The sequence below is a fragment of the Peromyscus eremicus genome, chromosome 20 (genome assembly GCF_949786415.1).
Source record: "Peromyscus eremicus chromosome 20, PerEre_H2_v1, whole genome shotgun sequence".
Lineage (NCBI taxonomy): Eukaryota > Metazoa > Chordata > Mammalia > Rodentia > Cricetidae > Peromyscus > Peromyscus eremicus.
In genome coordinates, this window is record NC_081436.1 from 16,847,371 (window position 1) to 16,872,872 (window position 25,502).

The window sequence follows — 25,502 nt, forward strand, 5'->3', positions numbered from 1 at the left end:
AATTAATTTCTACCCAGAGTTTCTCAGCCCCTCCCAGACTCCCAGTGACAACATTTTATCCAGATGAAACAGGCTTGGTTTCCTCCTGCAGGAGCTCTGCTTCACTCCTCCGGATGTTTCACACAGGTAGAAAAGTGCACGCTTCATGTCTTCCAAGATGGTACATTCATGGCTACCACTCAGCACCACAGAAAGGTCTGAGGTCCTGTACCATCGAGGCTACCTGTCTGCCATCCATCTCAGAGGTGCTTCTGGACTCTAAGCAGAGGAGGCAACCCCAATGCAGAATTGATGCATGAACCACACAGGATCCACACTGACTCACCCATGGAGCAACTGTGCAAACATGCTTTCCCCTCACTTGAGTGGCCACTGCCCAGCTCCCTTTCATGGTTAAGCCCCTGTCCGTCTACTGTGGCTTTTAGGCTCTTCATAATTTAGCTGTCTCTTCTACCCACTGGCTCTCCTGGAAAGGCTGCTTCCTTCTGCCCTGTAGCTCCTTCCATTGTTTCCATCTTGTCCCAACAGGCTCTTCCCTCAGCCTCACTGCCGCTGCCTCCACATACCTTTGCTGTGGGATATCCTTGGTCCACTTTCCAATGTGCCTATCTGGTCACCCTTCCCCTGCTGAACCTTGATGTTCCTTGTCCTGGGTACAAGGTCCATTGTCAAGGAGATATCCCTGTCTGCCTTCCCTCTCTCCTGTCCCCAAAGCCTGCAAACCTTTTGCAAGATAGTAGTCACCAGATCCATCCACAACGGCAATGCTATTCTGTCCTCTCTCCTGCTACCCCTCATTGCCCAATCTCATTTCTCTACCCTGTCCCCACTCCAGGTTCCCATTGTGGAGAGTCCCAAGCTGCCCCCAGAGGAGCAGCCCCCTCACTCCCAAGCTACTCCCAGCGTGAGCTGCCCTCCAGGGTAGACACAGAACTGAGCCAAACAGGGCTCTGGGAGTGATTACTGAGCAAATGAAAAAAAACGTGGATGGAGATTGAGGCGATAAGGGACAGCACACAGGCTGGAGCCCACACCCAGAACTGCCCTCACCTGTCCTAGTTTCTCACTGAGCAGCCACAGGTGCCCCAGATCTCTACCAGAGATCCAAAGGAGAGCAAGGGGAGATACCAGGTCATACCCTACAGACTGGCTGAACCTGTGCGTCCTTCTAGTGCCACTAGGAACAGGGCCTATCCAGGCAGGCATGGATTTGACATGGAATGCTGCTTCCAGAAGTAGGGTACTGTCCCTCATCCTGTCCCCTGCTGTTTCTCAGGCTCTAGACAGCACTCACTATGTGCACACAGGTGCTGCTTCTCAGTGAGGCTGGTGGCCATGCAGCAACAGGCACAGCAGTGTGCTTATCTACAAGAACTGTACACAGACCACCAAGCCTGCAGGCTCCAGAGCAGCTCAGGTCCACAGAAAGACCCATGACTGTCCATCAAACTACACTACATCTAAAACCACACTGTAGGTGGCTGTCACCTCCTGTTTCTACAGAGCTTCCATCCTGAAGACCGAGAATAAAGGTCCTACTCCTTCCACAGGTAGAAGCTCACCCACATATTGCTGACTACTCCTCTGGGCCAGCTGTTTCTGGAGGTTGGCCAGACACAGCCAACCCTGTCTGGGCTAAGCACAAGCGTGCCAGGCTCTGGAGGCAGGGAGGATGAGAGGGTGGCTGGATGGATTGTAGTCAAAACCTCCATGAACCCTGACTAGAAATCTCAGAAGTCAGTCATAAGGCAAAGCACATTTTACAACACTGCACTTCATGCAGTCCAAAGGCCAGGAAAGCCAGCATCTAGCGCCTCAGCACCAGCATTGTGGGCCAAGATGTGCACACAATGACTCCGAAGGAGGTATCAGCAGTCTTGCATGGGGTCCTACACGGTCCATGTCTTAGCTATGCAGCCCATTCAAGGCTTCTGATTGTGTGTCACACTGCAGCCAGCCCTTTGGGGCTTATGTGGTCATGTGTCCTGGTGGGAACAGCAGCCACTGAAGGAAGGCACAGGCTTCCTTCTCCTCACTCCCAAGGCCACTTACTGCAAAACAACCCCACAGAAAACAAGGAAAGCAAAGAGGGACAAGTGGTCCCCAGTGGGATACAAGACATTCTACACCCTGGAGCTCCTTAAAGCTCTGAAGACCCCTTAAAAATCTGGTTGAAGAAGGACAGACAGAAATGCTGGACCTCACTGGCTAGCAGAGTCTATGGGCATTGTGGGTAATGTCCTGAGGGGCACCAGAGATAGAGATGGCAAGGGATGTGTCTGCCTTCATGTAGTGTACAAATCCTTGCACACCAAGCCATGAATATTCCCTCAGGGAGGTGCCTCTACTCAGGGTCCAAAGGCCCCAAGCCCAGCCTGAATTCCTACCTGTCCCACATTCCCCAGACAGCCCACCACAGCTACAGAACCAGCCCATGGGCAGCACCCCAGCTGCCACCCCTCGCCCCCGTTCTGGCCTATAGGCCAGTGCCTGCCTTGCTCTGGGTCTGCTTCCTCCTCAAGCACAATCCTGCTCCTAGGGAAATGACAGGCAGGAACACATTACTGCCTACATGACAGACCCCAGTGAACAAAGCAGGGACTGTGGCAGCCATTGCCAGGAACACCCCACTGCCAGAGGCTCACCCCACCCCATCCACAGGGCAGAATCAAGTCCTAAAATATCACAGTGGCAACCACAATCCCTTGCACTCACCAGGACCCCAGGGTTCTTCATTTAATTGAATTCAGTTCTGCACAGCACACACTGGGTTCATGGCACACACTCTTTCCAGCCTCTAGGACATCAAGGCACCACTTTATTCTAGCACAGGAGAAAATCTACCCTGTGGCTCCCTGTCCTCCCCATCCACACCCAAACTGCAGGGCTGCAGGGCTGGAATGCAGGCAGCACCCACACTCTGCACTGGCTATGTGAGGAGGAGGAGGAGAGAAGGAGGAGGCGGACACCCACAGAGGAGGCCAGTAACACACTGTACTCAGCCTCTCAAAGTGAACCCATAATCACAACAGTGCACTTCCAGCCAAACAGCAAACGCACCTCTTAAACAAGGGAGTGCTGAAATCAGGCAGCCTGAGCAAGAGCAGAGGATGCTGTCACAGCAGCCTGTCAGGATGCCAGGGGCCCTGTCTATCATACATACAGCCACAGTGGCCCCAGCCACTCCCAGTGTCTAGTAGCTGCACATTCCTTTTGATCACCTCTCAAGGGCTTAGGTCCTGCTCTGACCACATGCACACGTGACACTTCACTACATATCTTCACAAGATAAAGGCTGCGCCCATGAGCACATGACCAATGTTCCTAGTTTGGTCTGAGCCCCCAGTGTGTGGGGAAAGAACAGACGACAGTCCCTTACTGAAGGTGGCTCATGAACACAAGTCTGGAGCAGGCCATGCTGAGTACACGTGATCAAGGGTCTTTCCAGGAGGCTGCAGAGGTACTGTTGTAGTATTGAGGGGATAGCTTCACTAAACACATGGTTGTGCATAACGTGAGTTCTCTACTACCTTTTATCCTATAATCCTATGCTGGCCTAGCCCAGAAGACAGCAAAGTCTGCCTAGAGCCCCCTTAGACATGGTTGTCCATCCTGAAAGGCCAGATTCAAGGTGGCAGTAACCTGAGAGGCTAGCTCAGCTGAGACCTCTGACCCCCAGGAAGACAGGCAGCAATCTGAGTCTGGGACAAGTTCTCCTGGAGGCTCCTGGGAACCAGTCAGGCCAGGAGTGCATATTGTCCAGTAGGAACCCAACACACCGGCCAGTACACTGAGCGGCCACTGTACACCAAGAAAGCAGGGCCCTTCTCTCTTCCATAGACAGGCAGTTGGGCTGAAGGGCCAGGCAGGTGCCTGTACAGCCAGCCCTGCTTCCCAGAGCTTCCTGGTGACAAACAAGTGTACTGGGACATAGAGCTGAGCATTCAAGCATTCCTCTGAATCACTTGGTGACAGGGGAAGTCACCTTCCTTAGAGCCTCCATGTTCTCAGGATGCAGCAAGAAGGGCCAGGCAGGCCAGCAACCTTGCATACGCCTAGTGGGGCAAGGAGCCAACACATCTCAACCACTTCTAAACCATGTAGACGAGGCTAGACAAGGAAGCCTGGAGTGCTGGCCAGCCTAGGACCCCAGCCAGCATATGGAGCAACCCACAGGACAACTGAGTTCTGTAATGACAAGGGCAGCAACTGAGGAGGACAGCCTCATGTCCCGTGTACCTCAAACACTGTGGCCCAGTGGGCAGGCTGGTCTCTGTCTGCCAAACCAAAGGTCCTACTGGCAGCTCCTTCCCCTGGCCAACACCCTCACCTTCCATCACAGATGAGGATGTCACAGGCCTTCCATCTGTTGGGCCCTTACTTGTGCTGCCACCAGAAAGTGCAACCTTCACTCAGGGTGGGTCCTCACGCATCAGTTGAGGCAATCACGACAGTTCTTCAGGTGAGGCTCCCTACACAGGTCATTCTAATTTGTGGCAAATGGACACTAAAACCAACTGTCACCCCTGGGGTCTGAGCAGGACTGTGTGACTATGTGGGACTTTACCGACCCCTCCAACAGTCATCAGATGGGAAGCAGGGAGCTCAGAGTCATCTGAGAAGCTTAGGGTTGAGGAACAAGACCACCAAGTTGCCTCGAGTTACCATACTGGGAACTTGGGACCACAGGGCCAACTAGTCTATCGAGAGCTGGGTGGCCAGAGAGTGAGGTGGAAGAGAGTGACCACAGACAGGACAGAGTCCTGTCCCTACCATGCTGGTGTCTTCTTTGCTGTACCCTAGACCACCCCACCCTACCCAGCAAGGGCTTTGGCCACTAGGCCTTACAAGCTGGATTCAAGGATCTCTGACGCCTTAGTGATAGCAGAAAGCATCTGGGAAGGGTCAACAGTCCTCACAATACCTGGGCCACCTCTTGGGGGCACTCAGGTAGTCCAGGATCTGGGAACTTGGACACATGCAGTTTCCTGGATGGAACACAAAGGTGGCAGGATATACGACTAACAAGGCCTCTGACAAGTGCGCTCTTTAACAGCTTTACTGTCAAGCCAGTAGGGAAACTTGCACAGGGAGGTTAAGTGATGTATCCCAAATCACACAGCCACCAGGTGACTGTCGTCATGGGAGCACAGGCCATGTGGTTTCTTATCTAGAACAGTCTCTAGCAGCTCTCAGGCCCTGTGAAAAAGACTGGGAGCTGGAGGTTACACCAGGCCCTCCAGTGTCACACTGGTGAGGGCACATGGCTCAGGGAGCCTGGGTGGGGGCTCATGATGCCAGCCAAGTGCCACCAGCTCTGTGTCTCGGCAGGAGGAACGTCCCAGCACCAGGCTGTCAGCAGTGAACGGCAACCAGCACTCCTTACAGCTCCTCCACAAGTCAGCCATGAACTAGAACTCAACAACCTTGCTCTCAGCACAAAACCTAACTGGGGCTCTTCGGAAAAATGGTTACTTACTTGGAAATCTCTTTCTTCTAGAATTTCTCTCCTCCATCTCACGAGGAAAGCAGCACAAACATACAAGTGGAAATGAGAAAAGCCCTCGGGTTCAGACTGAAAAAGAAAAAAACAAGGAGAGAGCCACTCAGTGTTGGGAGACATATGCCAATGCGCAAAGCCGTCTGGGTGGGCTCTCTAGTCAGGGCCACTGGGAAAGCTCACTTTTACTCAGAGACTGAACTGCAGCATGCCCAGCTCATTACAGTAAACACCATTTTATACGCCAACGGTCTGGTAAGCAAGGCCCCAGCCTGGGCTTTCAACAATGTCAAGAACAGTAACTTCCTTCTGTAGCAGGAACCTTAACAGGTCTTATTAATAAAAACAAACCTGGAGTTAGATCAGTTCCTCAGCTGATCCTCTTTCCTCACACTGGAAGCCTCTGTGTCCTCATCCAAATGGATCTCAGCTCAAAAGCCTAAAAGCTTAACCAACGGTAGTTCCTGGTTTTCATGCCTTATATTCCTTTCTGCTTTCTTCCATTACTTCCTGGGATTAAAGGCGTGAGTCACCATGCCTGGCTGTTTCTAGTGTGGCTTTGAACTCACAGAAATACGGGTGATCTCTGCCTCCCAAGTGATAAGATTAAAGGTGTGTGTGCCACCATTTTCTGGCCTCTATGTCTGTCTAGTGGCTGTTCTGTCCTCTGACCCCAGATAAGTTTATTAGGGTGCACAATATACTGGGAGACACAATATATCACCACATCCTTCCATTCACAGATGACACGCAGGGATAGTGTCAGTAGATCTGGTGAATGCCCATCTATGCCAGGAACCAAACCTGAGCCTTGGAGAGCAGCCTCCACTTCCCAGAGGAGAAAGCACACCTGAAAGTTGAGGACCAGTTCAAGTGGGACACCCATCGAGCAGTGGAGCAGGAAGTTGTCCTGCGGGCATTACTGGGGAATGCAGCAGGCAGGACAGGAAGTCTGGAGGCATCTGCCTGAATTCCCACCCCCATGTCTCTCTCCGGTGCAGTCAGACGCACCCTTCCCTCGGTTCTTACCATCTCACACTGCTGTCACCCCAGAGGCCTGTCCAGCTAGCTCCCTTCTGGAAGGCTGTCATTTCTTCACCCCCTGCAGCTCCTACCTGGCTTCAAGGCCATACCACCAACTACTCAGACTAGGGATCCCAAGCTCAGTTGATTTTCTTCATGGTTCTGCTATGTCCACACATACCTGTGCAGCCACTGTTACTGGCGTATTAAATAATAAAAGGATACAGTGCATCAAAAAGTGACATACAGCAAGGGAGGGGGCAGGATAACAAGAGGGGTGTCTATGCATGCTCAGGGGCCGACCATAACTTCTATATAGTGCTCAGTCAGCTAAAGAGGAACTCAAGCAAAGAACCAAGGAGGGAGCGCAGGCAGACAGACAGCAACACAAAGGTCCTGAAGTCAGAGAGTGCCAACAACAGCCCAGAAACACTACGGTCAGCAGCACTGTAACAGACAGCAGGCTGGCAGTGCAGGGAAGCTTATGGGGGACAGATCTGCAGAACCCCAGTCACCAGGCGTTCTCATGAGCCCAGAGAGCTCTGAAGAGGAAAGAGACACTTCAAAGGCTCCAGTGGCTGTCCCACTGAGAACATGGCACAGGGCAAGGTGGAGAGGCAGAGCTCAGGACAAGCTTGGGGCACAGCCACCCTAAAACTGACAGGTGTTAGTGATGTGCACCAAAGAGGAGCAAGAGCTTGTAACTAGAGTGCAAACTCTAGATCCACAACACACTGCTACATGTGATGCATTCAAGGTCTAAGGGAAAGAAAGGGAGGGGCTTTAACTAGGATGGATTTGCCACAAGAGGCTTCTCAGCTGAAGCAGAACACATTTGACGGGACAGCTGTGACTCTCCTAAGACTTAGAGTAGTATGCACAGAGGTTAACAAGTGGTCTAGCCCAGAAACACACTGACAGCAGTCAGGGAGCTACAGGGATCCCAGAGGCCCCATGCCTCAGAGAGCCCAACTAGCAAGAGTGGGGAGGTGGCCAGTGGTTTAGTGACACAGAAGCCACTAGACTGTGGGGAAATGTGTCTTAAAATCTGATAGAAGGTCCATTTATTAATTTATCACATCTAAGAAATCTTCCCCATTCAAGGGCACACAAAAGGTTTGCTTCTATTAGAGTTTTATATTTTCTGTTTAGGTCTCTGGTCCATTGCCACTTGCTTTTTTCACACGTGTGAAGATGCTGAGGGGGCACTTGTGCACATGAAAACTGCTTCAGTAATTTTCTAAGAAGTCAATACCCACCCCGTGAGTTAAGGCTGGGGTCACCCTGACTTTCATTTTTACCCTTCTCCAGAGCTCTGCTGGCCCACATCTCCTCCAATATCGTATCAACTGAACTGTCAGTTTGTCAATTACTGCAAAAAGAGCTTGTGAATCTACAGATCAACCTGTGTGTGTGTGTGTGGCTCTGTGTATGCTTCTCTCTGTGTGTCTGTGTATGTGTGTATGGATGCATGTCTGTGTGTGCTTCTCTCTGTGTGTTTGTCTATGTGTGTGTGGATGCATGTCTCTCTGTGTGTGTTGCTCTGTGTGTCTCTATGTCTACGTCTTTGTGCTTATCGATGTACCTGGCTATATCTGTGCATGTCTGTACACATGATGCACACATGCCCATCTTAGAACCTCTGAGTCTTCTAACCCATCACTTAGGTCTTCTTTATCTTCATCAGTATTTTATAGTTTTCAATATTCAGGCCAATTGCAATGTTTGCCAGATATTCCCTAAAAATGTCCTATGTTCTGATGACACTGAAAATAATGTCCTGAATTTTTCAGTTCTGCTTCCTTATGCGAGTTGTTGGCTAACTTCTGAAATATATATAATCCTTAACTTACCTATGTCTCTATAGTTATGGATCTTCCCAAATGCAGTCAAGGCCCCAACCGACCACGACTGACACTGTCTGGTCAGTCTGCATCCTTGAAATCTCAACCTGCTGGTGGTTCCACAATCTCATTTCCTTTTTCCTTGCTGTAGTGAACTGACTTGTCTTTATCCATTATTCCAATGTCTACCTCTAATTGACCTAGAAATTACTAAGTTTCCGCTGTTATCTTAACAGCAGCCCTATTGTAGCAGACAAGCTTAACTTGATGGTCTAAAATGAGGCCCGCAAGATGATGTAGGGTAAAGTCTGCCACCACACCTAATAACCTGAATTAGATCACTGGGTTCCACAAGGGGAAGGAGAAAACAGACTCCCACAAGTTGTCCTCTGACCTCATGTGCACTGTGGCACACACATGCACACACACACACATACACACACACACACACACATACACACAAACACACTAAATGTTCAATAAAAGAAAATAAGTCATTATCCTTATTTTAATCCCAAACAATACAAGAAATTAGGAATACCTTCATCGTGGTCATATCCAAGACACACATTGCTCTCACCTTGCCCAGCTTCACACTGAGTGTTCTGTGCCATCCTGCTATACTCCCTAGGAACTGGGATCACTGAGTGTTCTGGTGCTATACTGGCTATACTCCCTAGGAACTGGGATGCCCTGTGTGTTGCTTTCTGGATCAGCACTTGCTTGCATTTGCTCAGAGATCTGCCCTGTCTTTCTCACCATGTCTTCTTGGGTCAGTCCCTCCCAGTCATCACTTTCCATGAAATCCAAGATCCTGACTTTCCTTCAGTGAGGGTCTTTTGACTGTGGTCCCCACAGGCTGTGCCTTTACTCCACTGTCATCCTCAGGGCACTTCTACACTGTCCAATGTTAAATAGTTCATTACACCGTATCCTAGCTTCCGCTATTTAACGCTCTCAATCTATTTGTTATTCTGCCCCAGGAAATCTCTTTTGCTGCTTTCTAGAACCTTCTTGGTCTTTTGCAGTTCCCTTATGATGGTTATTTTGTCAGAGATGTCTTATCTTTTGGAATCTAGGGGGCAGCTCTGATGAGAGGAAATCATGATCCCATCCCTTAAGTTCACATCAAGAATTCACTTGTCTCTCTGACGGTCTCTGCATTTTCTCAGAACTCTGGTGGGGTTGATTTGGGGTCTTGTCACTCTATCTCCCATTTCTTTTATATTTTACATGACTGGGATGCCTCCTCTAACCAAGCAGGGCTCCTATCACGTCATGTCCTTGACCATGGAGGATCAGGATACCACAGTTGCTGCTAGCCTCTTGTCTGACATCCCTGACCTTCAACCTTCTCCTGCTTCTTCCAGTGTACCAGCCTTGCAGCCTGGCAGGCTTCCGCAGACTGCCAGCTCATGGGAAGCACTCACACACCCATGCTCTGCCAGAGAAGCCCACTCCCTCTTTCTGTCAGCTGGGCCCCACCTCTCCTCCTGGGGCCCTGACTAAGTCAGCTTCTGTTTCCCACACTGTCGTCGCTGGTGGTCGCATGCCTCTGTCCTCTGGTCCTCTGTTTCACCCATTCTAGGATCTCTGGGCCTCCTTTTTCTCTGCAATCCCTGCCCCCAAACCCAAGAGTAGGATTAGAGACAGAATGAAATCCCATTCCCCCAGTCTCTTGGCTCCACTGCGGGCCCTGTGTGGCTAACAGGAAGCATTAATGGACAAGACACTGGGCAGTATCTGAAGAAACAGGCATTTGTTTCCCTTTCAAATAAACACTAAAGGTGACCTGACCCTTAAGGACTGGAGGAAAGTTCCCTAAGGAATGCAGGGCAGAGCACAGCATTGCAAACACTGAGAGGACCAGGGGCTCATGCTGGGGATGTTCCAGACTGGTGGATTCTCTATGGAATCTTGGTCACACTCTTAATTCACTCATCAGCCTTTTATTAACCAGAGAACGCTCAGGTGGGCTGCAGGACGCCCTCCAGGCCAACCCCACTAGGAACTCAAGGGCTGGGCTGTGAACCTTGCAGCCCATACTGCCTCCAGCTGAGAGTGGAACAAGGCATGGGCCGCACTTCCGCAGAAACAGGCGTTGTGGACAAATGGAATTTTACGGCTTGGTCTAAGTGGATTATTTGTCTTCAGTGACTTAGTAAATTATATTAGAGTAACAATTTGATAAATAAAAAATTCCCATCATAAATGGAAAATGGGCCTCTGCTTTAATGAAGCTTAGCCGATATGATTCATACCAGCATCCCATGAAGGGTGCATGCCCAGTGGGGGAGGGGGAGGCAGCAGCCTAAGACACACCACAGGCCAGGCCTACTCAGTCCACTTCACCCACATGCTTGCCAGCACTCAGGACAAAGGTCAAGCCAACAGGCTACTTCCAAGCATTGTAAGGAGCCCTACCCCAGCAGAAAAGGCTGTGGCTTCCCAGATTCCCTTGTCAGTCACCGTTCAAATCCTTGAGAAATACAGTATAGGCCATTTTAGTGTGGCCATGCTGAAGAACAGGACCACAGGCTTCTGGGAGGGTCTGACCCTGGTCCAATCCTTCCAGCCCTGCTTCCCTGTCCTCTCTGACCTCCTTGCCTACAGCCATAGACACCAGGCCTGCTTCAGTTTCCCAGGCTCTAGGTTTCATGGAAGGAGAAGTGGGTGAGGGGCAGAAAGCAGGACAGGAAGAGTTGTCCTGGGGGATGAGCCCCTGGACAACTGCAGTCCGGTTTTGTCCAGGAATTTCACAGATGGAGCAGGAACATGGAAAGCTGCCTCCCTCAGCCCAGGAACCAACAAAACTGTAGGAGTGCTAGGAGTGCCCTGCTTTTCCTAGCAGAAATCAGAAAACACTGTCACATGTGTGGAAATTTCTGGATGGGGAGGAGGGATGAGGTGCTTGCTGGGCTGTCTTATCAGCTAGGGATTATTATGTAATTCCTGCACCTCCTTAGATTAAAGGGGCCCCAGCTACCCACCCAAGCCTCTGTATTCCAGGGATTCCTCTTCAATGGTCCCCAATGCTGGACCCACCCTGCTTCTGTTTCCCTGTAACTAAAGCCTGAGAGGCCTGAAGAGCACAGTCAAAGCCTGGAACGTGATGGTTTACAACCATGGTGTGTCCAGAGTGGAGGACCTTGGCACAACCCTTGCTGTCCCAGCACAGGCATCTGGACCCTCATGCAGAAGGCTCCCACAGGCCAGGCACAGAGCAGAGGTGTGGCCAGAGCAGGGAGAGCCAAGGCCACCCCGAGAAGGGTGCTGGTGGCCAGTGTCTACCAGTCTTAGCAGAGCACCTACAGTCTGTCCCGGCACTCCTCCCTGGAGGGTGGCACAGCACCAGAGTCCTTGTGCCTCCCGTCTTCAGAGGGAACACATCACAGGACCACTGCAGGAGAACTCAAGGTCTGCACTTCTTCTTATATGGTGTGCTAGTAACTTCCTGTTGCTATGATAAAACACCAGGACCAAAAGTGACTGTGGAAGAAAGAATTTACTGGGGCTTACGGTTCCGGAAGGAAGCATGGCAGCAAGGAGGCGGGCACTGTGGACTGAGCAGACACCTGAGAGCTCACATCCTCAACTACAAGCATGAAGGAAGCAGAGAGAGAACTAGCGGTAGAGTGAGGCCATATATTTTCACTTCAGCGACACACGTCCTCCAGCCAAGGCTGCCCCTCCTAAGCCTTTCCTGAAAGCGCCACCAACTGGGGGCCAAGTGCCCAAACACCCAGAATGTGGGGACATCTCATGCGAACCACGATATTCCGTAACAGCGAAAGAGCAGGTTTTCTTTCAGATCCATTCAGCATTACCCTGTCTTAATCACTAGTTAAGGAAACAGCAGCTGTAACTACTGTGCAATAAGTCTGTCAGGACCAGACTCAGGCTCACTGCCCCGTTGTGAGCACTGTCTAAGTCGGGAGATGCTCCTGAGCTTTGAGAAGGAATGATGTTTGAAACATCCTGCAGGGCTCATGTGCTGCCTCACGGAAGCCCAGAGACTGGGCATCATTCTGCCACCCACCATTTGTAGAAAAGAGCTCCTCCCTGACAGGGGCTAGTGAAACACTGAGGACAAGCCAGGACTAGCCTGTGACAGTTTAGAAGCCACCTAGTTGGGCTTTATCCTCTCTACTATATAGTCCCAGTCACTTCCCTGCAATGGCAGTCCCATTTGTGGCTGTCAATGTCTGCCCGCCCACCATCTACCCTATGGTTTATGTCCCTGTCCCTCAGCCCAGGCCTCCCTAACCCAGGCCTCAGGCTCACTGTCCTCATGATGAGAGTATAATCCAACACCCAAGCTGGGCAGGCCCTTAGGATTAGCCTGGGTAGCTCAGCCAGGATCCCACCCCAGGGATGTGTGGTCACATCCTCACTGTGTGCAGTATACCAAGGTCCCAGTATGAACAGTAACCCTGGTATCTGCTGGGATGTGACAACATCTACACCATCCATTTAAAAAAAAAAAAAAACTTATTTTTATACACCAAGGATGGGGTTGAACATTGACCTAGAGCTCTGTCCCAGCTCCTTCCCCAAAACAACCTACCCTGGCTCCTCCAGCCCCAGGCTTTCAAGCCTTCCTGTAACCCCCCAATGCTTCCTATATGTCTCTGGAAGAGAGAGTAGACACACTTTGTCTCGGTCCTTCTTGCTCCTAGCCACCTGCTGAGGTCCCAGAGACCCGGCTCCATCCATACTCTAACACTCTCCACTCTTGGCAACGCATGCTAAGTACCAGGAGTCCTGGCTTTGTGAGGGCTGGACTCCACTCTGAGTGTTTGCTCTAGAAATTCCCCCAGACTGGGAGTGTTTGTGAGGAAGGAGTTCATCTCCAGCCCATCTCCAGTTTTCACTTTGGCTCTACAGTGTATGAACTCTGGAAGTCAAGGACAACAACCACGGCTCCCACACCTACAGGCCTCCCAGAGCCACCTGGTCCACACACCAGCTACCAGGGACAAAAAGCACCATGTGCTGAAGTTTGTGGAGTCTACACTAATCACTCCATGGGGAGAGCTGCTGATAAAGGCAATAGACAACAATGACTGCCATCTGATCCACCCTAGAGATGTGGGATGGAGGAGCAGGGTACCTGTTGCACAAGACAGAGGTGAAGCATGGTGATGCTGCGGCCCAGTGACAGTGACATCAAAGTAAAAAGATGGCTACAGTGAGTCATGGCTGCCCTTGAACACACCTCACTGTCCCACTGAAGACACATCTGTTGGTAGAGGGCCCTCCTAACTTGTTTACCCTGGAGCAGCAGCATCCCTCCTTTGGCATGGTCTTCCTTAGTCACCCAGAGCCACTGTTAGCAAACCTGAGTCCCCACAGTTAAGAGACAGACAAGTCTGGCAGAGCCTGGTGCACTGAGAAAAGACCACTAAGAAAGCCTCAGCCCACGCAGCTACGTCAGACTCTGGAGTCTCCCAAGTGCCTTCGTCAGTGGGAGCTCCTGCATCTCTCAACTTTACCAGGAATGACTGTCAAGAAGAAACTGAGCATAGTGGAGCTGTGCAATGGACAGGGCTCTGTGTGAGCTGAGCCCACACAATCAAGTTCATCAGCACAGCTGTCACCCTACAATTACCTGTGTATGTGACAAAAACGCTTCAGACCCACCTTCTCAGAAAGCTTGGAGTCTCTATACAGAATTGTTAAGGTTGTCAGCAGGCTGTGTTCTCCATGTCAGAGCTCACTGGTCCTAGATAACTAAGACTCTGCCTCCTTTCAGATCTCCCTATCTCCCACCCCAGGCCTGACAACCACCATCCTACTCCTTGCAACTATGAGCTCTACTGGTTTAGATTCCACATACTAGTGAGATCCTGCAGCAGTCTTTCTGTGCCTGGCTTAGTGCAATGTCTTCCAAGGGACCAGAAAGGCAAGATCTCCTCCCTGGATAATACTCACACGTTTAATATACACATATATTACACACTGATATACAGAATATGCATATCACTGCATGCCACATGTGGCTAGAATCACATGCAATTTTGCATACCATGACTTGTTGAGAATGGACATGAAGGATTTTTTCCTGCCTTGGTTGTTGGGAATAATGTTGCAATGATCCTGAGTGCAGATGTGCCTCAGGACTGACTTTATCTCCTTCAGACTGATCCCCACAGCAGGATCATAGATCATATGGCACTTCTATCTCTAATTTTCAGGAGCCTGCAAACTGCTTTCCATAATGACTATGTCAACTTAAAATCCCACCAACCATGTGAAAAAGGAAATGTTATTCCTCAAATTCTATAGGACAAGGGCATGTAAAGATGGGTACAAGGTCAGAGGTGAAGATGGGCACAGGTCAGAGGTAAAGACTGATACAAGATCAACAGTGAAGATGGGTACAAGGTCAGCAGTGGAGACAGATATAAGGTCAGAGGTCAGGCTGAGAGTTGTTTATAGTTACAAGATACTCAGGAACAATTGGCTGTGTGACTGAGAAACAGACAGAGCCCAACCTCTCCAGCCAGTGAGGAACTGAAGTACAGGAGCAACACAGCCAAATCCATCATGATGAACCAACACTGGCAACACAAAGTTGCATTAATCATGCTGTGAATGATGTTTAAGCGTGATGTTATTAACGGACTGTGTATCCAGTGTAGTACTAAATTGTTTATGGATATATACATTTGATTAATAGACTAACAGTTTACAAAGAGGATGATAAAAGCCAATTTCAAGGCATTTAGCTATAGAGAGGAAGGGGAAAGACTTTGCAGTACAAGTAAAATTTAATTTCTAAGTAAATAAATAAAAGACCTGAGGCAGAAAATTTAAAAAAAAAAAAAAAAAAAAAAAAAAAAACTCTTTCAGATTTGATATCCTGGGTATTAAGTACATGGGTATTTGTTGAATTATCACCTAGACCTATAGTAAACATTTTTCATAATTAAGAAAAACACCAGGGACAAATTTTGTCATCCCTAGTCATCCACAGTCTTACCTATTTGTAGAGTCCCCTCATCTGGGTAGCCCAGGCCTGAGAACCACAGGATATGAAAACAGAAGTAGAATCGTCAGCCTCCTGCCCTGCCAGGCAGACTGCAGCCTTATCCCTCACAGTCTGGTCATCATAACCTTGGGCAGCCCTGCTCGGTGTCTTTTTTCTAGAAGATTAGCACTGTGGGAATATTCCCAGCTGCTCCTCTTCTGCTGGCCACACCTTTTCCTCTGGTTCTGCACTGTGGGATTTCTACCCACTTGTTCATTTAGAAACTGCCCCCGTCTCAGCACCCAGCATTCTGGATTATAAAGATACCCGAGGGAATGAAAAAGCTCATAGAGAAGTTATTCTTGCCCACTAGCTACTCCTGTCTATCAGCTGCTTCTGTCCATCAGCTACCTCTGTCTGTCAGCTACTTCTGTCTGTCAGCTACTTGTGTCTGTCAGCTACTCTTGTTGACTTAAGGTTTCCACTGCTGTGAAGAGACACCATGAACATGACAACTCTTAGAAAGAAAACATGTAATTGGGGTGGCTTACAGTTTCAGAGGTTTAGTCCATTATCATCATAGCAAAACATGGCAGCATGCAGGCAGACATGGTGCTAGAAAAGGAGCTGAGAGTTCTACATCTTGAGTCACAGACAACAGAAAGTGAACTGTGTCACTGGGTGTGGCTTAAGCATAGGAGATCCCAAAGTCCACTCCCACTGTGACACACTTCCTCCAACAAGGCCATAACTACTCCAACAAAGCCACATCTAATAGTGCCACTCCCTGTGGGGGCCATTTTCTTTCAAACCACCACACTTGTCCATCAGCAACTCCCCTCCATCAGTTACTAGAGGAAGGGAGAAGGTAAACCCTGATACTAGTAATATCAGACTTCACTGAAGCTGTATCCCAGCTTTCCAGTAGTTTCTATTTGGTTTACAAAATAAAATAAAGTTCAAAGGTGACTACATATTAACTAAATGCAAATTACACATGGCATATACTTTTTAAAATGTGGTAAATAAGGCCCAAAAAAATCCACCTACAATCTCCTTCAGTTTTTTAATAGCAAGGTAGTAAAAGGAACAATATTTCACCTTTAATTATATCATTAAATTTTACTTATAATTTTTGGCACTGGAAAAACCAAATGGCCTTCTGGCACCAGGAGATTCCCCAGTGTACACGTATTTACGTATTTACATAGATGTATTTCTGAGGCCATTCAAATGAAGGGAACTATTTCCTAGTCTTCACTCAGATTCAAATACACCAACTTCAGCTGTGCAGGCAAATGCTGGGCCATGATTTCCTTTGAAATATTCATCAGCAGGCCACTTCATGACACAATTACCTACCGGTAATGCAGAGCACGGCCCTTTTAAAATTCACACCGACATCCCTGTGTTTGGTGCATAGGCCAGTAATGAGAACTGTAAATCACACTTCATTATGCGGCCAAATCCTAGAGCACAAATGAGCCGGCTTCAAAGTGACCGATCTATCAACTCCACGCCAACCTGCATTAGCTCTGGCCAGATACTTATTGGCAGGTGTCTGTTCATGTCTGAGAGCATTCCAGCTGCTTAAATGACAAAGGTCACAGGCTATCACATCTGTGTATCATAAGGCAGATTCTCATCTCTGGAATTGTGGGAAGGAAGCCTAGGGGAAGGAGATGACCCTTGTGGTCTGTGCCAGCTCCTGGGACTCTGGTTGATGCCTTCAATACATCAGGAATCCCTGATTAAAGCCAGTCTTTGAAAGCCAGTGAGTATCAGAATGCAGGAAATAATACCGTCAGGACTTGTAAGTTCTTAATTGACATTGACCCTTCAGTTAATGTATTGATGAGGGTTCTCTAGAAAAACAAAACTCTGTGTATGTGTGTGTGTGTGTGTGTGTGTGTGTGTGTGTGTGTGTGTCCATGCACACATGTTCATGCTAGGAGCAGAACTAAGGGAACTGACACATGCAGCCAGAGACCCAGAGAAAGCAGTTTAAGGCCATGTGCTAGCATTTCCTTCTTGCTCGTAAGGTCAGTCTTCAATCCACTCTGGCCTTCATTGATTGGGTAAGTCTCCCTACATGATACGGAGCCATCTGCTTTATACAAAGTCCCCTAGTTTAAGTGTTAATCTCACTCCAAAAATACTCACAAACTTCTAGAATACTGCTTGTCTAAATATCTGAGCATGATGGATCAGCAAGCTGAAGTATAAATTCATCACCATAGTCAGTGGCCAGGCAGGTCAAGGTCTGCTTGTGATTTTGAAGGTGTTTTCCAGTGCTGTGTCCCCAAGTTCCTTTAATATTCAATTAACTAACAAGAAATCAGCATTCCCTGAGGAGCTCCACTTCCTATGTGGCTGGTGGCTCAGAAGGGGCTGACCAGTTCTAGCAGACTGTCTAGAAAAATCTAAAGATCATGGGAAGCAGGGAGTACCCTTGAGCCCCCTGAACCCCACTTACAGGATCTGCTTCTGACTCTGTGGAGAAAGAACTACCCCCAGCACACAAACGCACCCCAGCAAAAGCCAGCCAAGAACCATACAAAAAGGGTGGCCTTGATGTACATGTTTGAGGAAGGGTCTCAACAGGGATCCATGGTCCCCCAGCACAAACACTCAGGGCAGACCACATAGGACAGTGTAGGATCACAGGGCTGTCTGTTACCACTAAGCCTTGCATCACATGAAGCACGCTGCCTGCAAATGTTGCCTCCTTGATGGAGGAAATCAAAGGCACCCTTTGAATGCTGCTGAGTCAAAACTCCATGAATTATACAAGCATTGAAAGACTGTAGGGGGCAGCGCCTAAGGAAAGAACTAACACATCGTGCTCCCCTCCCATGTCCCAGATCTCACCATCCCAGGTCTGTCTCACGACTCAGCATTTTTAGAAGACACTGTGCCACCACCTAGACTATCAGTGCTGCCATGCAGGAACTCGTGACACCCTCTCCAACCTGAAAAACTCCACTGCTTTTAAATTTTTGTCAAGGACGTTCCTGGCAAACTCAAAGGAAAAGATCCTGCTGTGGGCCCTGATTAATTTCACTTTGAAGAAAGAAATGACATCACGCCAGTTAGTAACTCAAAGCCTCAGTGCAAAGCCAACCTTAGCCCAAAGGGCAGGGAGGCAGGAAATGAGCAAGGGGGCTGCAGTTCTGTGGTCAGGCCTGCCATGGGCTGGGCTGCCCTCTTGGGAGCATGCACGTGTGAGCATCACCAGCCTGAACTGTGCACCCTGCACCCCTAAGCACCACGGTCTCGATGGGCCTGCCATGCCTGCTAGACACCATCACTCCAGCTCTCTGCCCAAGGTTCCCCATCGACTCTCTCCAAGGACTGGCCTCTGTTCTCAGAGCTGGGAAGCCCCTTCTCCTGCCCTCCATGTATCCCTTAAGGTCTTTGTCTACTGAGATCCTTTGGGCTCCCTCCATGATACTCTCGTCCTGTGTTCTGGGAGCTTTAGCCCCCCACCACTCAAGGATACTTGTGGATAGCACACTGTTAACTGGCCTTCCCTGGGGGATTCCTGCCCCTGCATCTGTCTAGTGCTCCCCAGATGCTGGAACCCCCAAGGCCTTCTACTCAGTGGGAACATGGGGCCACTGCTGCCAGACAGGCCCCCAGTGACAGCACCCATCCTTCAGGACAAGACAAGCCACTGTCCCTGCCTCAGGTCCATCCTCACTACACAACAGCATAGCATCTCTTGCCCCCCATTGCAAACCCTGGTGAGAGATAAGTGTAAGGTTGTCTAAGTGCATAGCATAAAACCCTGTTCTCAGCCAGTGCAGTGGCTGGAAGCTGTAATCCCAGAAGCTGAAGGTTGAGGCAGGAGGATTGCCATGAGTTTGAGGCCAGTTTAGGCTACACAATGAGTTCTAGGCCAGTCTGGGATACACAGTGAGACTGTTTCAAAGGAACAAAAGCAAAACCAGCTTTGCACTCCAAACTGTTGGCTGAGAACAATTAAGCCAGTGGTGGTTTGGCATGCATCTCGGAATGTGTAGCAATGTGAAAATTCAGCATAGGTTTTCTTTTTTTTTTTTTTCTTTTTTTTTTTTTTTTTTTTTTGGTTTTTTTCGAGACAGGGTTTCTCTGTGTAGCTTTGAGCCTTTCCTGGAACTCACTTGGTAGCCCAGGCTGGCCTCGAACTCACAGAGATCCGCCTGGCTCTGCCTCCCGAGTGCTGGGATTAAAGGCGTGTGCCACCACCGCCCGGCCAGCATAGGCTTTCTTAACTGAAGAAAGGCAGAGCTAACCAGATAAACCCTGAGGCCTTGGTTAGCATGGGAGTTAGGCCACAAGGCCTACATTCTAAGGCTCTAGACCAGGGGCTCTCAACCTTCCTAATGCTGCAACCCTTTAATACAGTTCCTCATGCTGTGGTGACCCCCCCCATCACAAAATTATTTTTGTTGCTACTTCATAACTAATTTCCTACTGTCATGAATCATAATGTAAATATCTGACATGCAGGATATCTGATATGTAGCCCCTGTGAAAGGCTCGTTCAACCCCCAAGGTGGTCATGACCTACAAGTTGAGAACCACTGCTCTAGCCCATCAGAAAAGAACCACAGAAAATTCATCCCCCAAGAGATGTCCCTAGACATGAGCCCCAACTTGACCACATGGGTGTCTCCCTCATGGCATGTCAACAGCAAATAGCCACCTGAAGCTCAGGCTACACTGCCTAGTCATCCACCTGTGGGCCCCAAGTAGGTCTTTTAGGCCCACATCCACCTGGAGAGGGGCTAGAACCAATCATTTGCTATAACGAGGCAATGGAGACAGTCATGCAGGCTGACCAGTTAGGTTTTCTATGTTGCTAGCGGGAATTCCCCACGGGTGCTTGGCTACTGGAAGCTGTAGGAGGAGATAGCAATGTGGAAATAAGAAGAGGTATAACTGATGTTCAGACAGGAACAACCAGTGTCCCTTAGATGACCTCAATCTGGGAACTCCTGGGACAGTGATTGGACCTCATGTGACCTGTGGCCTTCATATCCAGCTCTGAGAACGGAGGGTATACTGATGGGCCAGCAGATATTCCTTTCTTAGAGTCAGACAGAAACGGAGCTCTTGGTGGTGGCCTAGGAACCGTCATTTGTAACAAGTTCCCGAAATGAGATGACTCGCACCCAGAGTAGAGATGAAGAACCACTTGCTGGGCTACAAGCTTCTAGAAGAGAGGCCTTCCTTCTCTTATGGGTCCCCTCTGCACCCTGTACTTCTCTCTCAGTGGGGATTCACAAATGAAAAGATAATGAGAGAATGAAGGAATGCTGTGCAAACTTCCACATCATTTACTAATTGGTAGCTTCCCGCTGAGCCACTCTGATCCCTGACCCCTGACCATCACTGATGGCTGAGCACTTAAATGGCCTCGGACCACCAGCCTTGAACAAACACTGGCACCTGTCCCCCTGCAAATTGGGCTGTGACTGTGCCTTTTATTGCTTTGAAACCAATTTGAACAAAAGGGATCACCTAACAGACCTTCCCCAGGGAACTGCAGATTTAGCAGGAAGTAGACCAAGAGAAGAGTTCCTGAGGAGAGGAGACAGGAAATCTGCAGCCCAACGGAAAGCAAGAGTGAGGCTTCCTGTCAGACCAGCTGACCTCGCCCTCGGGTTCCAGCCCGTGGCTGCTATGGCCACTCACCACCTGCAGGCTTCATGCACTCATTTGATCAGGTCAGGCCTGTTAGTACTTGCAAGTGTGTGAGTGGTGAGGTGGGGAAGGGAGGTCTGTAGTATGTGCATGCATGTGCATGCGTGTTTGAGTGTGTGTGTGTGATTTCATAAATAAATACCATGTATTTGATCATATCTACTCCTCTGCCTGACTTTTCTTGGACCTCCCCATTTCCCTCACAGTTTTATGTCACCACCATCATCACCTTTTTCAAAATAACCCAAACAGCTTTCTGATCTGGACTTGAGGTCCTTCCTTTCTGTGAACCAGGCCTAGAGCCAGTTCAGGCTCATAGGCCCAATTACCTTTTGTTTTGCTAAAGGGACACAGTATCAAGCTCCTTTTAAATACTTACACTTATACCCACAGACTAAGGCAGCTCTCAGCTCATCTTTCTAAAGCAAATGGTGGTTATACAGACTCACAACTGGAGGCTCAGCCCTGAATGGGGTGAGGTCTTTAAAAGCATTTTCAAAGAAGTCTCTTCAAAATTTCCCCAAAGGAGAAAGCTCCACGTGAGGAAATCACCCATTCATTACTGGGGTGCATGAGGATCAAGGATCCACCAAGGAGTCTCCTCGCCAATCCCACTCCACCCACACACCACTGGATTATTTCAAAGCCACCCTGGCGTCATGCTTCACCACAAATTACTTCCTTTAGAGCCAAGAACTCTTTCTAAAAGAAGACAGATTCCCACCTTAAAATGTATGTATCCTCAGTATGACCTAGTGAGCCTTCAAATCCCATGTCTACTCACTGCTGCTGTGTTCTAATGGGTTTCAAATGCATGCTCTTGCTATCCTGCACACTGCGCAGTTGGTCTCATGCCTCCGAAGCCTGTCTCAGAACCTCCCTCTACTGTGACTAGTCTTGTTTTCTTTAAGAACCAGTCCTTTGCTGGAGGGAGGGTCCACCCTAATCTTAACGAGGCCATTCTCACAGCAGGTGTCCCATCTGTCCTTCCTGGAAACTGGCTAGGTTGGACTCTGAGGTGTTTGGCACAGTTTACCCCATCAGGAGACAGAAATGTTTGAGGTCTCCTTCTTAGGATGTGGTGATGGAGCAGCAGGCCCAGGTGCTGCCATACACAACCATCCATCCATCATAGAGCTCCCTGCAAGATCTGGGTCCAGGTGCAGCCAGGCAGGACCATCCAGTGCCAACTTCCCCTGGCTGGCTTCCAAGAGGCTGGTGAGCACTGCCCTGGTCCCTTGCTTCCTTGGAGCCACCCAGCAGGTCTTTCACCCCCTCCGCACCTACACCTGCATTTCTCCCCAAAAGAAGTGTGCCCCTTCCAAAGCTGCCTGCTCACTAGGAAAGCAAAATGCATGCCCAAATCTTTCCTCTTGTTTAGCAGCTGGGCTAAGTTTTCTTTAGAAATTGCAGTGAATTCCTAGATCTCTAACTACCCCAGTGAATGGTAATGAGAAGACCTCCTGAGGCCCCTTTGAATCAGGGTGCTGACATGACCGTAGGGGTCTACCAGAGGCCCTGTTTTTGATGACTAGTGTTCCAGGTTCATCTGGGGCATCCTGAACCAGACCTCTCCTAAGAAGCCCCGGTCCCTTCTCATGGTGGGACGTGTGGTGGAGAGCTGAGACAGGACTATTCCGCTCCCCACATTCCTCCTGGATACAATGATTTTGCATAAAGAACTAGGTAATATGACTTCATTTTTAAAGGAAAAATGCATCATAATTTCAAACCAAGTCTTAATTCATATTTAAGATTATAGGGATTTGAATCTTTTGAATTCATGCTTGATTCTCTTCCCTTTGGTATTAAAAATCTTAGTTCCTATAGCATTATCATAATTACTTATTTGTTTTGCCCTAATATACATATGTAAATATGCATTTCAGTCAGTGTAAACAATTTCAAAACAACACTAATATTACTACTGCAACTATGTTTATTGAATAGTGCTCTTAATTTTTTGCCTAAGATACCTTCTATAAGGACTGCACATTCAGACTGCTTGAAAGTCTATTTGATACAAGTTCTCTATGGGTGATTAAAGCATAGATTTGACTTTTTTTTTTAATTCAGTTTTACTCTGGTTTTCAAGGACAGATATCTTAACTTGGTGTCATTTGGTTTAATAATTAAATAAAGTACTCCAGGATTCCAAAGTGAAAAGTAGGGAACAAGGTGTACTGAGAAGATGGGCCTCCCTCCTGTCTCTTCCACTGTGACCCACTCTCTTCCTAGGGTCTCTTTGTTGGTTTTTAGCTTTTCCCTTCCTTGGTATTCCATTTTGTGTGAAATACAAGGACATAGCAGTGTGGGAGCATGCTCACACTCTGTAAGCAATTAACAGATAATTGATGAATCTCTTACACATGCCTTGCTTCTCCCAGTAAACAGCACTGCAGAGCTCACTGGCCAGACACATCCACAGTCCTGTCACCCACATAGGACAGTCCATGTGGAGGTGAGGGTGGATTGGAATCTGGGTATATATTGGCAATCTCTGTGTCATTTCTCCTCTGTGCTACTGAGTACAACTCTAGAGTAAACAGGCCTACAGATAGGATATTTCATGTTCTTACCAGCTTAACTTAAAGATCAGCTCTGGGCCAACAAGTGAGAATAAAAACGTGTTACTTTCTAGAGTAGTCGGTGTATTCCCTTCTTGGGGACTGCTGTCATATACAGCCTGCTCTCAGTGGTCTACCCACACTCCTAGGGACTTATGAAAGTCACTGTAGACTGGGGGTTCTCCTTTGTTGAGCATTGGACAAGCATTATCTCCACACTGTATTTCAGAGAAGGATCATTGTTTAAAATGAAACTTACTTGAGATAATCATAGACTCATGCTGTGTGATGAACAAGACAAAATGATCCCATAGCCTTTCCCCAGACAGTGGCTACATTTTAAATTCATGGTAAAGGGAACAGTGCTCCTTCCTCTGTCTGGGCCATGGGCCCCTTGGGTGACTTAGAGAAGGTGATGGATGCCACCCTTGGTGGACACAGCCCAACATCACAGTCAGTTAGGTATGTGACACATTCTACTAAGCTACTAATTCCAGAGGGCACTAATACACTTGACAATTTTTCCCCCAAGACAGGGTTTCTCTATGTAACAGTCCTGGCTGTCCTGGAATTCACTCTGTAGCCCAGACTGGCCTCGAACAGAGATCCACCTGCCTCTGCCTCCCAAGTGCTGGGATTAAAGGCAGTAAATACATGCAGCAACCATAAAGAGACATGAAGCACTTAATAATCTTGATCTGGACATATGACCTCAAATAGCTGAGTTTAGTCTGCACCACAGACTCAATAGTGCACACAAAGTATAGGCAGATAACCCATGTACCCTTTGTGTGAATGTGAGCACCAGTGTAATTTCTTCTAAACAGAGTCTAGCTAGTTGTTCTCCTTCTCTAGACTGCTGGTGAACAGTATTAGCTCAGCCATAAGCACTGCATTGCTTGGGCCCTTTTATAACCCGATAGTTCACAAGCTGAAGGGAAAGCGCCTGAGCTCTCCATATGCAGTACTGACGGCTTAGATCCCAGCTACACAGCTTATCTCCAGACTTACAACATATGTATTCAACAAGGTTTTGCTACCATAAAAAAAAGGAAAGGAAAGAAAGAAAAGGGAAAAAAGGCTTTCTTTAACTTAATACCATCTTCCTGAAGCAATCGCTCTTACAACTGAGTGTTAGCACTCCACTTTTGAGCCTGCTCAAGTCCGATTTGGAAAGCTTTGCCCAGCATTGTGTTTCCAATCCTTCTCTATCCTTTAAAGGAAGAATAAGTGCTAAGCTGGAAGCTGTACTGTCACAGTAGTGACAATCAAAGATTACAGCAAGGAAATATTTACCTAATCGGAGGGTTGAAGAGGGTATTCGGGGGACTTTATTTTATTTGGGGGGAAAACTTAACATATGATGATCAGTCACTCTGCAATTTTAGGGGTTTTAGAAAATTATTTAATTAAACATTAGGTAATACATAAGTGTTGGGGGTTATGCATATGAGTTGGGGAGATGGCTCAGTGGTTAAAGCATCTGCCACGAGAGTGTGAGGACTGGAACTGGAATCCCAGAACCCACAGGAAATGCTGTGTAGACACGGTGCTCCACCTGTGATTCCAACCTTGGAAGACAGAGACATAGGATGCCCAGAGCAAGCTGACTAACGAGCCTAGCCAAACTGACAGGTCTGGGTTTGACTGAGAGACCCTGTTTCCATGAATAAGGCAGAAGAGCAATGGAGGATGACTCCTGTCACCATCAGCCTCAGGCCTCCACAGGCACAAGCACACTCATGCATACTACACACAGAAGCGCGTGAGAAGCAAAAATGAAACACACACACACACACACACACACACACACACACACACACACTCTCGCACATGCGCACAACCATGTACACATTTATGTGAAAGAATGCCAACAGTCAAGCACCTTTAGCTTTAGCTCCCTT

At 48.5% G+C, this 25,502-nt stretch overlaps 1 protein-coding gene across 1 annotated transcript in view; it reads right to left on the minus strand.

Annotated features, from left to right (window-relative positions):
- Positions 1 to 25,502, minus strand: part of Tbc1d22a (TBC1 domain family member 22A) — a 303,265-nt gene that overhangs the window by 45,737 nt on the left and 232,026 nt on the right. Inside the window, exon 12 of the mRNA XM_059247582.1 lies at positions 5,480 to 5,575. Within this exon, the coding sequence (XP_059103565.1) occupies positions 5,480 to 5,575 (96 nt within the window). The remainder of the gene's footprint in view (positions 1 to 5,479; positions 5,576 to 25,502) is intronic.